The sequence below is a fragment of the Girardinichthys multiradiatus genome, chromosome 2 (assembly GCF_021462225.1).
Source record: "Girardinichthys multiradiatus isolate DD_20200921_A chromosome 2, DD_fGirMul_XY1, whole genome shotgun sequence".
In the NCBI taxonomy this organism is placed as follows: Eukaryota; Metazoa; Chordata; class Actinopteri; order Cyprinodontiformes; family Goodeidae; genus Girardinichthys; species Girardinichthys multiradiatus.
The window spans coordinates 25,450,189-25,467,754 of record NC_061795.1 but is presented as its reverse complement, the minus strand read 5'-3'; the positions used below and the strand labels follow the sequence as shown (position 1 = coordinate 25,467,754).

The following is a 17,566-nucleotide window of genomic DNA, read 5'->3' as shown; positions in this document are numbered from 1 at the left end:
ATAGCTACAAAATCCAATCTCTCTCAATGTAATCTTACTGAATTTGAGCTGTTTTGCAAAGAATGATGGGCAAAATTTTCAGTTTCTAGATGTACAAAGCTGATAGACATAACCCAAAACCCTTGCAGCTGTAATTGAAGCAATAGGTAGTTGTACAATGTACTGACCCAAAGTGAGGCTGGAAACAAGTATGTTCCACAACATTTTTTCTCTTAAATAAAAATCTGAAAAGTAAAATATGTGTCCATTTTTCTTCCACTTTAGGATTATGAGCTACTTTTTTGGGGAATCTCACATAAAATTCCCAAAAACACATTGACGTTAGTAGTTTAAATGTGACAACTTTGAAAAATTTAAAGAGGTATGAATACATTTATATAGAATTGTAGTTCTTAGCCGGCAGCGGCTGCTCATCAAAGTAAAATTTTAACATTTTTGTGCTGCTAGCAAGAATAAAAAGGAGTGAACTTACTGATATTAATGTTGTTCTTCCCCAAAGCCACAAGAGTTAGAAACAGTAAATCTCTGTAGAGGCTCCTTTTGAGGTAGAAGAAAGAAAAAAAAAAAACCTTAGACTTTCCATCCATATCATCCTCCGCAGGCGGTTTAGAACAGCACAAACATCTTTCATTCCCACCTCTGTCTCTTGAAACCCAAGTTGGGCCCCAGCAGCTGGATGATCTGGCTCATGGGCTGATAGACGTCGCTCTTCTTGATGCTCCTCACAAAACCCTGTAGCAGCTCCACTGTGAAAAGCTGCCCTTCTTCACACAGCCCAGAGCGGATCAAAGAGTTGGCACCTGTAAAAACAGAAGAGACTAATCGTCAGCCTGATCAAAGGATCATTCATCTCCTGCACTCAAAGTCAACTGTGACAGCAATGATAAAGTCAGCAGAGCTATCAGGAGTCCTGGGTTAAATTATGTATGATGCTCCAGGTTTACCACAGGCATCAACTAAGTTTGAAAGCAAGTATATGTTCTAAAAAGCAGATCACTTTTGTGAAAGTAATGAGCGTTTGGAGTGCTTTATATTTTTAACACAATGTATTAAAGAAAATGCAGAATCGACTTACAGTGTGTATTCCACAGGACATAGCAGGGTTGAACTTTATCTTTGTGCAGCTTCAAGTTGTCCCACATAATCCTCACCAATACGTGCTTGCCGTCCTCAGATGAAACAGTCTGGGGTGTCTAGAGGGAAAAAAATGTGTTTAAGATTAATCCATTTTTGTGTCAGGTTTTATGGGTGGAATTTTATTATTGCAAAGCTTGGGTGCTGCTTTAGAGAGCTGGTTATTTCGCCCCTTCATCATTTTGTACATTTGCAGTTTTAATTCTTTACTACCCAGCTCTTGTGCCATGGGAGATTTTATTACAACAATGCGGCAACCCAAAAAGGGGGATGTTTTGTACTGTCTTTGGCAGCCAATGATGTAAAGGGATTTTCAATCCTCGATTCATAGTCTATTGTAAGGAATTGTGGTGGTCGATTAGTTATTTTGATTTGATCAAGGGATCATACACGCTCAGCTGATATTTAATAAAAGTCAACAGGGTCATCTGGGATTCATAAAAAAATGAAACTCAGTTATTGTACAAAGTCTTTAGAAACAAATAATAATGAAATTAAATTATGTAAAAATCTGCATAATTCATGGAAAGCTATAATAAAAAATAAAGCGATAGGCAATGAGTTTAGCAGAAAGAGACAAAATGGTGATGTGTGGGTACAAAATGGTTTGCCCAGAGCTGTTGTTTTATAGTAAGTTGTTTTAATTGTTTGTTATGTTCCCCTAACTAACACTAGAAGGCACCAAACACCACAGCTAAACTAATTAAGGAGATCCTGTTCTCTTCATAATCTTCAACAACAGCAAACTTTTTCTCCTTACCCTTTTAACTACTTTTGTCGAGCTTTAGGAGTCATAGCAGGTTTCGTGTTGAAATAGTATTTTCAAGTGTAGTAGAGATATATCAAGATAATTTAAGAGTTGACCATAGCTGCACCACATGTACTGATATCTACCTGGTCACCATGGCTGCAGTGTTGGGAAGCCAGGATAAGAGCTGGCAGGTTACTTGGTAGCTCCAGCCTTCTAAAGTACCACACAAGGTTCCAGAAGACAATGGGATGTTGGTCAACAACACTGGGGGAGGAGATGGCCTGTTCCCCCTCGTTCACCAGCAGGCTCTCCAGCTCCTTCCAGAGAACCAGGGGGCTCAGGTACGGCACCGTAACCGGATCAAGAGCTGATGCTCGTGCCAAGCCTGGCGCATCATTGTGAACACTCCAGCTGCTCTCCTGCTTCAGTGCAGGAGTAGCAGATGGCTGAGCTAACTCAGATGTTTTGGCCTCAGGGTTGAGCGGTGCAGACGTGTTCTCCTCTTTAGCAGGATTACTCCACTTAGATGACCTGGGGGGTAGAGAAAATGGATCTATTTAAAGAGGTCATGGGGTTAAATAGTCCTTTAGTTCACATGTTTTCTGTGAAAAATAATGACCTTTTAACAAAAACTCGTACCACAGTAGCAACGCCTTACCTATTTTGTGGTCTCAGATCTTTGATTTCCGCATTAAGGAAAGGCAGGAAGGCAGTGCCACAGAAAGGACAGGTGCTATTAAGGTTTGAGTCATCTGCTGTCCAACCTGCCATGATCTCTTCATCATACACCAAACAATCACATGTCTTACAAAGTGAACAGCTAGACATCAGCACCTAGGAGAGATAGCATCAGGATGAGGCATAAATTGCCCATCAGTAACATGAGTAACATTATAAAAAAAGTTTATAATCTGTAAGTATCTTACTTCTATGGTGTAATTAGGGCTGGGATGGAAGCGGCTGACATCAGGAGAAGAATCTGGAGTGCGTGGGCACTTCGAAGGAAGTGCTAAACCACCTGGACACCAGGAAGAATAATACAATTTTTAGCAGCAGTCAAACCTTGGTTTAACATGCCATCATACACTCTAAAAACTGATAGGTTGTTGCTTTAAGCTAAATGCTGGGTTTAATATATTGGGATAGAAGTTGGGCCGCTTTAACCAACTAACCACTGGCCATTAGTCACCAGGTCATAAAACAGAAGCTAGGTTGTTGAATATGAGGCTCTCATCACTCCTCAAAAATTGCCATTTTGAACAATGCACACTGACCATCAGACATAGGCACTAGCCTATCGTAACCCCAAAAGGATAGTGTTGTTAAAGAAACCAGATCGATAAAAAAATGCTTAATTTAACTTGAAAATTGCCTGTTAAGTAATTAAGGTTAAAAAGTACAAGATACTGTCAACAGTACGTCAGCTTATTTCTTGCTCGTTGCTCTGAGGACAAGCAGAACAGGATGATAACCAGACACTGCGGTCGAACCTACACCACAAAGGTGTTTTTTCTGACACAGTTACATTGCTGCGCTAAACTGTGGAAATCAGAAATAAAAAAATTACAATGGCTTTTATAGTTTATGTGCCATCATCACAAACTGGGATGATAAAAAAATCAGGATTCAAGCCAAGACTGGATCGGTCCATCTTAGCACAATAAAACAAATTGTATAGTTTTTAATTGTTCAAATCAGAGGTGGACAAATGTTCTACATTTACTGAGGCATCAACCTCCCCATTAAAGTCGGGAATCAGTCAATGTCTTTTTGTGGGCCAGGTCTAGCAAATCCGTTTCTCGCAAATGGGTGTGTGCATGTGAATGTATATGCACGTGTCTAGCATAGGAGCCAGCAGCTAGTTGCAGAAAGGAACCTGCACTGAATCCTCCCTCACGCCTGTTGGCCTAGTTTTCCACAGAACAGCACTCAAATCTTTCCAATGGTGAGCTCTTCTCTCAGCTTAGTTCCAGATTTAGAGGTGTTTTTGTTACAGAACAATGCTAAAGAATACATTTTCACCATATATAAGAGCTTGTTTGCAACAGTACTGTGTGTGAAGAATGATAATATGTTCAACCAACCAGAGAAGGAGTTATGTCTGAACACTCTGTTTGGGCTGCTCGGGTTGGTTTGGGGAGCTGCAGCAGGGCTTCTCCTGACCCGTGATATGCTCCCATGCTGAGGGGAAGTGAAGCCATGAGGATCCAGGCAGGAGTCATTATCCAGCAGTGAGGAGCAGTCTACCTCAGCTGAGGTCAGCGAGGAAACGCTCATACGATCACTGTTTCCCTCCTGCAAGAAATAAAGATAACACAATCCTGTCAACTCAGTCACCTGAGTTCATGTTAGAGCCAGTTATTAAAATTGTGCTAAACGTATGGGATGAAAATTCCCAATTTACCTGTGTTAATGACGTCTGTGAGGACAAACGGGAGTAGAGGCGGCTGGCCTTCTCGGCCACACCCTTTCCTGCTGATATGACACTGTTCTTGAAGATATCCAGAGTTGGAGTCAACATTGAGTCCATGGAGAATGATGAGGTGGAGGGACTGGGTGAGGATGGTAAAGCCAAGGAAGAAGGTCTTTCCCTGTCTTTGTTACACATGCCCAGAGGAAGAGATGGCGACGACTTTAGCCTCTCCTTGGATCTCACAGGAAGTGAGAGGTGTGCGTTGGAGCCGTTGAGGGTGGAGGACTGTGGGGATGTATGAGCTGATGAGGTGGAGCGAAACAATGGGCTTGAGGAGTTCTGCAGTACCACACTGGATGAGCGGCTGCTCAAAGGGCTGTTGCTGCTATTTATGAACATTTCAGTCTCTTTGGCACTAGGTGAGCTGACCTTGCCCGGGTCAAACCGCTGTTCTGTTCCTGCTGGCGGCATCTGTGATAAGGGATCATACCCTGTCTCCATATTGGTCTGTCTCTTTCTGACTGATTTTTGCTCGTCAGTCTTGGTATCCTCTTCTTCCACACCGTGTAGTCTGTCTGCAGCAAGATGATGCTGCTTTGTCGAACCAAAGACAGGGACAGTGAGGATCACTAATCCCTGTCCACCAGACAAGTCCAGAGATTTGGGCCTCTCGGTCTTTGGCAGCACTGGGCACAACAGAGTCTCATTAGGGCTGGAAATAACCATGGTGCCAGTGTCTGTGATTAAAAACGTACCAAAACATTTAGGTCAAAGAGAAGTCGGCTATTTAAACATGTTTGAAATGATATTCAGAAATGTTTTAAAAACACTATTGGCTTCTATCAGTTTGAAACTTCTTATAGAAAGAGAGAAGCTGCATATTGAAGGCTTAAACTCAGACAGGGGAGATATGAATGAAACAAAATGCAATTATTGAGTCTATGGCTAAAGATACTCATCTACATACCACCCCCCTAAGACATGATGCCATGTCTTAGAAGACAAAATCACAATAATTGCTGCTAATCACTCTGCAGGGTTTTCTGTTGACTCAGAAAACCCTCACCTCTCGTGTGCAATCAACTACAAGACATCAACAGCACTGGCTAATTATCCCTATATGCTGGTTGTCATGATCTTGTGGTATTTAACAGTTTTGTTTAACTGTTAAAGCATGAAGCCACCTTATTTTGTATGGCTAATTATAAGTGCCTCTGATTACAAATTCAGACCTATTAATGAGGACTACCAACAAATACAGGGACAGAGATGTCCTCTGACACAAAGCATTAGCTTACATAACACTAAGCATATCTACTAAATGGATATGCTAAAAAAACACTCAAATATAACAGCAAATGGATGGATGAGAGAACATTACACCCACACTTTGATTTTATTCCCCAGCTTTTAAAGACAGAGCGCTCATTTTCCTGTCCGCTGTGACTCATTTTTATAGAACTGATCACGAAATTGGGAAAGACCCGAGGTATAAAGCTCTCCAATACTCACTGGGCTGCTTCGGTCCTTTTTCTTCCACCGCTGCAGAATTATCGCTCTCTGGGTTGCACAGCCTCTCCTCCTCTTTCGACAAGGAATCGTAGCCTTGATCAGATTGCCCACCTAGAGAAAAAATACACTTTAACCCCCTGAGTGTTATTGTTATGGCTTACGTATTTCCTTTACTTTTCCTCTTCCTCCTTCAGAAGAAGCTCTGTACATTGAAATTATCCTGCTAGTTTTTAAAGATGCTTTTTAAGAGACAACTGATCACAGAAGATTTCTTCAAAAGAGAATACTGACATTGCCACGAGCTCACAGCAGACAGTACTCCCAGAATAGAAAAGCAAGAGAAGCAGAAAAGGAATAATGTATTAGTATGCAAAACTTGCATCGTACTTACAAGGTCAGCATGTATGATAAAAAGCTATCACACAGATTTTTTTGTCTTTTTTAATAACTTGGTTATATTTTAATGTTGAGGAGGAAAGTTTTACCAGAGTGAAAGCAAACATTAGATATTGCTAAGATGGATGTATATGTATCTCTTGTATTAAGTCCAGTTGTTTTAAGTTGCATATGAGTAATAATATAACTTATACTCATATGCATATACTTATACTTGTAGCATCATCACTTTTTGAAGGATCAAATGATCAGCAGAAGGTAATTTATTTGGAAGATAATAGTGCAATTTATTCCAAACCTTATGATGCATTATCCATGTATACTGTGATTTGAGCAGGTTAAAGGTTTCCACATCATCAATCTACTTTTAAGGTGAAAACTGAACAACATCTAAATCAGAGAGAGTTTGGAGTGGTGCTACATCCTCCTACCTGTACTCAATCCATCATCGCTGGAGTCCATTTTAGTGAAGTCGGTATCGATGGAGGTGCGTTCCACTAAGTCATTACTGCTGTCTAAACTGCCATGGCTGACTGTGTCGAGATCACTGCCGTCTGCAAGTAGACAAGCGAGGAGAAAAGGAGCGAGAAGCTTAAAAACATGACAGAAAACCAATAGCCCAGCTTACATAAGAGCCATGGATGAACAATCACTGAACCAAGGAAAAACTATTATCATCTGAGAGCCACACAAATCCTATCATGATTGAATGAGACCAAACAGATTTCCGTATCGTCTTTAAGCTGAAAAGAATGACAACGAAACATGAGTCGATGTCTTGCATTTCTCTGACTGTAAATGAGCTGCGGAATATTGGAGTTTAGCATGAAAATGTTTCTATTATGTTAATAGAATCAAATCAAAATCAACATGACATCCACATCGGCAACAACACCATTTACATAGTAAGACATGGTGTTTTCATTAGAACCCCCACACAACATTCATTATAGTAGAGATGGTCTATGGTTTAGGGAATTAGAGAATATGTCAGCAGGAGAAACCTGTCCACTGAGAGGAAAACATTTTACTCTGTTTAATTATGAGTACATTATAGTGTCATTAAGGAAAGGCAAACAGGGAACAATATGTGCCGTTGAGGCTGTAGCTGGGATTAACGTTAAGAGTGCTGAAAAACAAGTGCTCCCGTAGTATCACTCAGTTACACTGTATATATACATCTGGAGCCACAGCAACTTAGGCCAAGGAAATTAACACAATAAATCTCTGTTTACTAAATGCACATACACATCTTAATGCATCTGTATTATTGTTAGAAACGACATTTAGTTCATGCTTCATTTCTATTGGAACTCAACTTAAGGTGCACATTAAACTGATCGTCATTAAAGTTTTGGGTAATATACGTATATGTATTTTCAAATACAATTCCAACTATCAACATGGGCTCCCAATTAAGGCATCATTATATCTTTATCAGAATCAGCTTTATTGGCCAAGTCTATGTGCACAAACAAGGAATTTGACTTCGGTGTCAGATGGTCAGAGTGTACAGACAATACATTTAAATATATAAACTTCAGGGGAGATTGACTCAGGCTGTAAGGTGTTCGTCGTGTTTATCAGAGAGACAACTGTCTCTGTTGCAGCAGATTTTTGCAAACAATGATCTGAAGCGCTGGCCTGTAGATACAAATCTAAAAAGATTGTGTCCAGGATGTGTGCAGAGATATCAGTGGCCTGTTTCCTGACCCTAGACAGATACAAGTTTTGGGTAGAGGTGAGGTAAGCTCTGATGATTCTCTCTGCGGACCTGATCGTTCATTGCAGTTAGGCCCTGTCCTGTTTTGTGACTAACCCAAACCAGACTGTAATAGATGTGTACTAGACAGACTAAACGATGGCAGTATTATTATCAGTGTCTGATTAAACTCAACTTCCAATATCTGTTGTTGGTATGCAGTTATTCATTTTGTCAGCTGCAGTCCCAGCAAGTCCTACAACCAAAATGTGTCTTTTTTTTAAATCACCTACTATATTGTGTGCATAGCTTGCAAAACCGTATTTATAGACTGTGAACATCCTTTTGTGAAACTAATTCATCTGTTTTTTTCCCCTAAGAACTTAAGCGTTTTTCATTCTTTATGGTAACATTCACAATGAAAGAGAGACTATTTTGGCTGCTGCAATTTTCTGATCTCTCATGTGACCCACTTTGTTCAGAGGTCACATGAGAGGTGGAGGTGTGTCCTCACAGATGCAGTTGTGAGCTATACAGAGAGGAGCTGAAACTCTAGACATTAAGTGTTATGACGCTCAAAGCAAAGTACAAAGTTTATAAAGCAGGAAAATGACTTATTTAATATTTGTTTGTGTGCATGGTTAATTGCCTAGCCCTTCAGCAAACTGTGCCACATGAACGCCTCATCAGCAGGAGCAAGACATGAGGTTTTTGAACACTGTAGATGTATTTGCAGAATTAGATAAAAGCAAAAACAAAAGGTTGTCCTGCTGAAACTTAACCATGGGATGGTTGATAAAAGCACAGTTTTACCTTCTGATAAGCATTAAAACTAAAAGCGCAGTTTGTGGATTCTTGATGTTTATGCAGTACAATTTAAAAAGTGACCATCTGGCTACTACCTGACATTATTAGGGGCCCTCATTTGTCTGATATTCTCAAACAAATACTAGACATCGTTACTGAGTAAGTTTGTTCAGCGTTCTCACCTGAAAGCTGGGGGTCTTTGTGTGGAGTCTGTTGTTTTTTCCCTGCTTGCTTGAACTGAAGAACACCAAGGATCACGTTCCTCAGTTTCCCCCACAGGAAGTACCCTCCTCTGGTGGTGGAGGGCCAGGTGCTTTCCAAAACAGCCTTTGGAAAAGAAAACAATACAATGCCATAAAAGTCTGCAGTTATAGTTACAGTTAAATGTAGTGTCAAATAATCTCTCTGCTCATAGTCTGTGTTTATAGCAACAGTACGCACCTTGTTATAGTATCCGTAAGTTATCGCATTGGGCTGAACTCCTGCCTTCTTCATCTCAAACAACACCCTGACAGCTAACACTGGCTGGCTGTACTGACCGCACAACTGCAGCAGCACACGGTAGCACACCTGGAACACAAAACAAAAAAAGGTTTTACTAAAACATTAGCATGAGCTTGTTTCAGAAAATGCAACCCAATGCATCAGGACCTTTATTTCTATATGAAGTAATTTCATACCTCATCAGGAGCCTGCAGTTTCTTGTCTTGCATCTTCCTCAATACATCGTAAGCTGTGCGCAGGGCCCGCACCTTGGAGTGGCAGTTTCCCACAAATCCTGGCAGGCAAATAAACCACAAGCCGTAGCAGTGCCGAAGCAAACACGTAGACCACATCTGAGGCATAGATGAATGTGTTTTGGCCATCTTCTGAGCTGATTTGATCTCCTGCGAAAATTAGACAGTTGTTCTTTAGCACCCAAATTTGTATTAGCATTCACATTTATTGATTGGGTCATGCATGATTGTACAGCAGGTAAAAAAGTAATGCAAAAAACAGCCAACAAATAAAAAACAATATTATTTTAGTAATCTCTTGCTTGTAACTCATCTCTAACATTTTTGGTAAAAAAAAAAAAAAAGGCAAGCACATCTAGCTGTTACAAGGTCGTACCTGTTTTGAGCGTCTAAAAATGGCTGTAGGACTGGCTGGGGTGACGTGGCGTGAAGCAATGCCTGCGGAGATAGATTCTGGTCCTTCCAGGGGCTCTAAAAGCACAGACCTTAGCACAGGGAACCCAGAGTAGCTGCACAGACAGAGAAATTCTTATAATAAATCAAATGAAGTAAACAGCAAAAAGGGAACTTTGGCAGTATAGTCTAGTAAAACGGATACTTTTGCAAGGCGCTGTAGAGTCCAATACCTATGTGTTTTACTTTAAAGAGGTCACATGAGTGTCTTCTCTCATCATTTTATCCACTGTTCAAATAAAATAGAGTAAAAATAAATAAGTGTATCACACCTATAGCACAGAGGATGTTCTTCTCCTTGAGGCAGGGGAGGCAGTTCCGGAGGGTTGATATAAACTGTGTGCTCGCTGCGATGGGATTCATCCAACTCAATTAGTCTGGTGTCCTCTGGCCGATCACTGTCAACCTGGTTTACAAGAGAAGTACATACTTGTCAGCGTTCTTCATCTTTAATCACCATATATTCAGATTACACCCACTGCATATATGCATGCTGGCTCAATCGTATCTGAGGTATTACGGGCCCTCAGATCTGGCCACATATGAACGTCTGTAATAACCAGCAGTTGTCAGTAATGAGTCCATCTACATCACAATTATGGTGCTCTATCTAAAGAGGGGCACTGCCAAAAGCACAGGCTTGATCCCATAAATCTTCCAAGACTAAATAAAAGTAGGCTGCAGTGACCTGGACAAAATTGATGCCCCAGAGACATTAAACCATTTGATTGAGACACTTTGGCAGCACTACTGGATACTAAACTGCCATTTTAGCTTCATATCAAACTTGACTGATCTGCTGTTTGGAGAGAGCTGAACAAAGCTCCTTCGTTGGCATATCAGGGAAAAGCTACAGCTCGGAGCAGTAAACACGCTGAATTTCAGATTCAAAACCGTATTTAAAAGTATTCAAGGACATCGTGAATCCTTGCTATTATGACCTAAAACTATTAGCCTTATCTATTTCTTACAAGCTTATTCTACACACAGGACATCAATATTATGACAGGAGCTAAACAGTCCCCTCAGTAGAAACGTGCCAAAACTAGGGGTTTATTCTGCTCAGTTAAGAGGATGATTCAGTCATACTCTGACTGACCTATTTGTCTTCGCTTCAGTTCTGCTCAGCGCTTCTGGGACTGCTGTCCTTCCTCTCACACACAAAAGCTCTTACTCAATCACGCATTTATTGTCAATGTCAGCATCAACAATGAATGAATCAATGCTTGCACTTCTCAATAATAACTGGAAGAAATGAACATCAACACCAAACCTTTAAATGTTCTTGCTAGATTTGAATGTGACTTCCTGATTGCACAATTTTGCACGCACAGAGAAGATATTTTTTCTGTATAAAAAAGGGGGGCAGGATGTTTTGTCATTTTTTTTGTTTGTGCAACAAAGCCTTTTGACAGACATTGTTCATAAAAACTGTGAAATCGACAAATAATGAGAACTTGCCAACATCCAACAGGATTTCAAAAAATGACAAAGAAAAAGCACAAAAAAGGCACCTATAAGTGTGACACAGGGTTCCTTAGAAAGATACTAAACTGTGACAAAACATTTATTCACAAAACTCAAACAAATTCTGGTAGCTTACCTTGTTCCCAGAAGTGTACAACTACCAGACAGGAGCCACAATGACAAAGAAACAAAAAGGTAGAGCATTCAGTTCAATTCAATTCAATTCAATTCAATTCAATTCAATTCAATTCAATTCAATTCAATTCAATTCAATTCAATTCAATTCAATTCAAATTAATTCAATTCAGTTTTATTTAAATAGCGCCAATTCACAACACATCGTCTCAAGGCACTTCACAAAAATGAGAATTAGAATTTAGAAAAAGGCAGAAACAGAAAACCCACTAAGAGTAAAATTGGTGTAAAAAGCTAAATAATACTCATTATTAGTAAAATGTCTATTGCTACCAGTTGCCATTTCCTGTTTATCCTTTTTTTTTCATTTAATTGGCCCAAAACCCAATGTTTGTTCCTTTACAGCAGAGTTATTCGGATCAACCTAGGCGCCCGCCTTGGTTCTTTTCCCACTGTAATTCCTATGGAGTGCATGCAGGTGTCAATAACATTTACATTAATAACATCAACCTGTGCAAAACAACGCTAAGCTAAAGATTCATTTAAAAAAAAAAAAACAAACATAAAAATGGCTTAATTGATATGGTTTGTACTTCCTACAATGATAATGAATGCACACTAAAACGAATCTCTGCCAGTGAATTTTTAACAACCTCAATTTTTTTTCATCAAAATCTTTGTTTATATTAAAATGGGAGCTGTAAAAACAGAAAAAATCTCAGTTTTGAATAAAAAAAAAAAAATGCGTTAGCACGGACAGGGCTTTAATTCAGCCCAAAATTCCAGAGCAAAGATTAGCTGTGACCCTCACCTTATCAACACACTCATCAAAGAAAGCCAGGCTGGCGTCTTTATCACTGACAAAGGAGCACTCTTCAATGAAGCGACTGAACATCTGAGTCTTGGTCATGAGGGAGTAAAACCTCTGATGGGAGCGGTCTCTGCTCTTTAGGAATCCTATGCAAAAAAACACAGTATTTCATGACAAACTTAAAGTTAGTTTCTTCTTTAAAACTATCAGATCTTTAAATCTTAGACTGCACAACATAAAAGAGGTCGAGACGTTCACTAAACCAATATTTTAGGAAATGAGCTATCTGGTTTGAAACAAGCTGTTCTCTGGCTCTGCTTGCATAAGAGCACAAAGATGTACAGGGACATTGTGTTATTAATCATGCTGCTTGTCTGACTTGCCATCCAAGCCTAATTTCCACAGATGCTAAAGTTAGATAGCCAGCATTCATTTAAAGCAAACTTTAATGCAAGAACCGACGTTTAGACTTCAACCCCTACAGCAATAAATCTCGAGGGCAGGAAAGCAATAGCTTGTCAAACAAAGTACATTATTACTTATTTAGAATATACGTTCACCAGGAAAAATGTGATTTATGCTCAGATACAGTACCTACTAAAATAGGTAAAACATTCCTATCATTTGTAATCCTTTTTGAACCAATTTGGATGATTTTCCTCTCTATTGTATTTCAGGCTAAGACTAAAACTTACCTTGAAGGTCAAAAAGGGAGGTTACATCCGTGGTCTTCTCAGAGGGGGCTTGGGTGATGGGCTGCAGGTAGGAGCGGTAGCCTCGAAGGATGGCTGCCATGAAGCGGAGGAAAGTTTCTTGGATCTCCAGCTCAAGAGTGTGGAGGCTCTTTGCTCCGTAAAGCTCACTGTCAGTTACCATGTGGTCCATCTGCACATCATCACGATTTAACTGGCAACCTTAGAGAGAGACCCAAACAGAAGATTTAAATTTAGTCAATACATTAACATAGCTTACTGAAAACTGCTGAAGTGTTAAGGAAGTCACAAAGATTGGATGGCATTACACCAGCAAACCACAAAGCCTCTTATAGTGAAGTAAGATGCCAAATCATCACAACCACAATAATAAAAAGGCATTTCAGTGTCAGTGCTGGGTTAGTACTTGTCACATATTGTGATGCATGATACCCACAAATTGTGTCGTTTAACCACCAAAGGTGATTTTTTCAGAACCATCAATATCTGTAAAGAGTTTTACAGACATCCAGTCAATAGCTCTGAAGAATTCAATGTGGATCGATGTGGTGCTGAAAAGCACTGCCTGACTGACTAATATCGACAAAACTGAGGCAGAGTTAGTTTAACTGGGCAAAAACAGTAGTTTTACTGTTGAACTTCAACCTAAAATTGTGTAAGAAACCAAAGTATTACAGTTTAATGTCATTTTAGTCACATGACTGAGCTCCTTGCATAGCCAGGGTACGTTATGTTATTTATTTAGCTATTTTAATTCTATCTGCCAAATAAGGATCAACTAAGAACAGAACATGACTGATCTTTGCATATGTAGCAAAAACTTTACACGGATAGTTGAGGTATCAGTTGTCGCAGAAAATTAGTAGATTTTGTAGAGTAACCACAGGAGGCAGGTTTGGGAGGAATAGGTAAACCAGTCGCACGACATTAACTATTGTATTGCATTCAACCCGAGTAAGATATACGTGAAGACATGTGTGTGTAGATCTGATGGAGATCCTTTTACCCCTTTGCCAATACGGAAACAAGACGTCTGTCAGGGCGATGTTTTGTAAATGCTTTAAAAAACTATAATTTAAAGTAATTCTTAAACCTAATTACAACCTACAGTCAGAAAATGTGATTATGTCACCGTGACAAGAAATAACCCAGCTATTTTGACTTGATCAGGGTAACAACCTGCCACATTTCATAAAATTTTAGTTGAAATGGAGATTCAAGTGTGGAATAAAACATCTTCAGAACACAATTTACAGTTAAATGAGTATTTTTTGATCATCTCCATAATCTGTTAAAATAACCAAGAGAAATATACTGAAAGCAATGGTTATGCACATGGGTAAGAAATGGTTTATTATTGTTTACAAAATGGAAGTAGAATGGGTCATAACTGCAACACATAGTGAAATAATATGGGTGGGAATAAGGCAAAGGAGGCAAAGTGACCTGGAACTGCTTTATAGACAAGATCTTTATAACAATCCTCAGCACAATCACAGACACCAGAACAGAGAAGGAACTAGCTTTTTAAGTGTTAAAACAGAGCTGCAACTCACGCCCCATAAATCAGATGAAATAAAAATTTGATATTATATGTCAGATTTGCCCTCCCATTTAGAAACATAATTTGACTCATCTAACCACAGTAAATAGTTTTCCTAATTTCTAAAATAGTTTTGTTACGTCATAAACAACGAGACTGCTCCGCATTCTAAAACTTTATGATAGCTGGATTGAAAACAGTTTATTTTCCACTGACAATGACATTTTTAGCACATGCTAACCTCCTACGATGAATGTGTTGCTATAGTGTTTGAACCTGCAAAGTGCAGAGAAAGACAATACTGTTAGCTTGTAGTGCTAATGTTAGTTAGCCTGGTCAAACCACAGGGAACAAACCCCACTAGTTTCTGGTGATGGAACTGGAATACAGTTAACGTGGGTTTGATGTCATGCAGAGATCCTAATTCTGACTTCAGAGATAAATATCCACCAGAACTTGTTCCTCAATCACTATTATGCCCCTAAAACTTTCTGAAAGTCACTCCTCTTTTGAGAAGTTGAAGCCAAGATCAGTGTGCTTAGACATCTTATTTTATTGCCTGTTAGTGCTCACTAATTTTATGAAATTGTTATTTAATTCATATTAACTTTGGGAATAATTACACCCAAATCCTTTCTACATGCAATCATCTTGCAGAAGAAGTACTCTTAATAAGAAGTCTGATGTCTGCAAATGAATACCCAGAAAGGCTGAAGGAAGAGATTATGTAGATTGTGGAAAAGAAAATGTATACATATATAAATCCTCGCAGCATGCCTGTCCAGACTCAATGTGGCAGAAAGGCAACTAATGTCACATCATTAACAAGATCTTCTGTGATGCTGAGAAGATCGCAAGTTGTTTTTAAGTAACAGTGAGCTCAGCTTCCCGTAAAGTCAACCATCCTGGCTGACTCAATAGACTCATGTAGAGGTCTAAATTATGCATGAAACCACTTTGGAAAATGACACAGCGTCGGACTGGACTCACCCTCTGTGAGCTGCTGATAGAGCTTATTCAGGCTGTTCAGAAGGTGCTTACAGGCTCTCCTGGGCAAGGTTTTCCATGTTAGAGCCTTCTTTTCGTCTTTCCTGAAAGCAAAAACCAAATGGTTTTCATTGTAGGGGGGGAGGACAGTGGAGAAATATTGGAAAAAGATAGAACAGGTTCACCAACATTAGCACTGACATCTTAATCTCTGCGAAAGTGTTCGAGTTAATGTGGGAGGCATGTGTGCTCTATACAGCAAAATACTTCACATTCCCGCTACACTCATTACATAAGAGAGGCTTCTACTGACAGACACTGATAACCTTGAGGAATAACTTTCAGAATTACATTAAAAAAGAGAAATGAGTTTTGGCATGGTGTATTAAAGTTGATCTATTACACGCTGTGTACAGTCAGAGGTCACTTACTGGGAGATGGTGTTGGTGTCCAAATCAACACAGCTGATATCTGCAGGAGGAACATAAAGGTCAAAGTATCTGGAGTCCAAACCCACGATAAAAGGGCAGGGTGCGCTAAGAACATCTGCCAGGGCCAGTGGACACAGAGGGATGTAGGGGCAAGGCCAGTGGAAAGGAAAGATCATCTGAGAGGACAGCAAACAAATCCATCAGTAAAAACAAACATACAGTTTCAGTCACAAGTTTGCAAACACTGAACATTGTTATAAATGCACTATTAAGTATGGTTTTTTAATACTTGGTTTGAACCATTTTTTTCCTAGGTGTAACAATGATACAGCATACTTCAATGATTTTTTTAAAACAAAAATTAGCTGCACAAGTTTAGATTTATTGTAAATTTTCTCTAATCCACAGATGTTCAAAATTATGACAAAAATACAGACATCTCCACTAATTTTTTTAATAAATAGCCCATTTCAACTAACTGTACCAATTATGGCGAGAAGAGGGATCAAATATCCAGCCAGAATTACTGCAGAAGCTTGGTGACTCGGTATAGATTTGAAGAAATCCACAATAAATTCTAACTTGTGCACCAAAATCTTGTTTTTGAAAATGGTTAAAGTTGTATGTTGCAAAACTTTTCCTTTGTAGGGAAAAAACAGTTCAAAAGAATCAATAAAAACAATAATAAGAAATTCATGTCACTGATGTGTAGATGTGAATGACAGAGCAGAACTTTATCCACAGACACTGCAGGAAACAAGGGACTCAATTTCTATAATAAGTTACTCTTCTGTATTTTCATCTCATATATATATATATATATATATATATATATATATATATATATATATATATATATATATATATATATATATATATATATATATATATATATGTACCCCGCCTCTCGCCCATAGACTGTTGGAGATAGGCACCAGCTCCCCCGTGACCCACTATGGAATAAGCGGTAGAAAATGACTGACTGACTGATGACTATATATGTATATAATACACACATGTATTTTGGAGGAAAATGTTTATTTAGGAGTGCTTATGCTACAACACTGGTAGAGATGACTGTGATCGTCTACTTTTTATGTGATTTAATGTGCATCCATCTCAACTTTATGTTGGGATGATTTCTCTTTTGCATGATTATCATTAAAAAAGGGGGATACAAAGAACCAAAAGCTTACAGACACAAGGGCCTCAGTAACACTGGTGAGCACAGCTGGGCGCAAGGAATGAACCAGGATCTTGTGTTCGGTGACGGCCAGCACAAGCAGGGTGACTGCATTTTTTGGCCCCAAATTCAGAAGTAGTGTGGAGAGGCTCCCACCGCTTCAGAAGGAAAAACACAGAGAGATTAATTTATGAAGACCAAGAAGTAAGTGGTATTTTGTCATTACGCTATCTTACAATTAATCTTAAATTCTCTACCTAAGAGGTAGCGGAGAGGACACAGGTTGGCTCAGAATCAGGCTGTCATGTGGAGACAACTGTAAAGGACAAACAAGTTAAAAAGTTAATGAGTTTGCACATAGTGGCAAGATCCTTTGGGTTCTAAATTTATG

The 17,566-nt window shown here is 39.2% G+C and overlaps 1 protein-coding gene across 1 annotated transcript in view; it reads right to left on the bottom strand.

The window, feature by feature from the left end:
- dennd4a (DENN/MADD domain containing 4A) overlaps nt 1-17,566 on the bottom strand; it is a 28,155-nt gene that overhangs the window by 1,873 nt on the left and 8,716 nt on the right. The window contains exons 8-29 of the mRNA XM_047347284.1: nt 17,433-17,491; nt 17,189-17,333; nt 15,993-16,168; nt 15,565-15,665; nt 13,014-13,232; nt 12,319-12,464; nt 11,509-11,529; nt 10,178-10,311; nt 9,829-9,961; nt 9,396-9,602; nt 9,157-9,285; nt 8,898-9,042; nt 6,638-6,760; nt 5,811-5,921; nt 4,290-5,035; nt 3,970-4,180; nt 2,812-2,903; nt 2,544-2,719; nt 2,029-2,416; nt 1,076-1,193; nt 638-800; nt 473-537 (exon numbers count right to left, since the gene is read on the bottom strand). Coding sequence (XP_047203240.1) covers nt 473-537; nt 638-800; nt 1,076-1,193; nt 2,029-2,416; nt 2,544-2,719; nt 2,812-2,903; nt 3,970-4,180; nt 4,290-5,035; nt 5,811-5,921; nt 6,638-6,760; nt 8,898-9,042; nt 9,157-9,285; nt 9,396-9,602; nt 9,829-9,961; nt 10,178-10,311; nt 11,509-11,529; nt 12,319-12,464; nt 13,014-13,232; nt 15,565-15,665; nt 15,993-16,168; nt 17,189-17,333; nt 17,433-17,491 — 3,808 coding nt within the window. The remainder of the gene's footprint in view (nt 1-472; nt 538-637; nt 801-1,075; nt 1,194-2,028; nt 2,417-2,543; nt 2,720-2,811; nt 2,904-3,969; nt 4,181-4,289; nt 5,036-5,810; nt 5,922-6,637; nt 6,761-8,897; nt 9,043-9,156; nt 9,286-9,395; nt 9,603-9,828; nt 9,962-10,177; nt 10,312-11,508; nt 11,530-12,318; nt 12,465-13,013; nt 13,233-15,564; nt 15,666-15,992; nt 16,169-17,188; nt 17,334-17,432; nt 17,492-17,566) is intronic.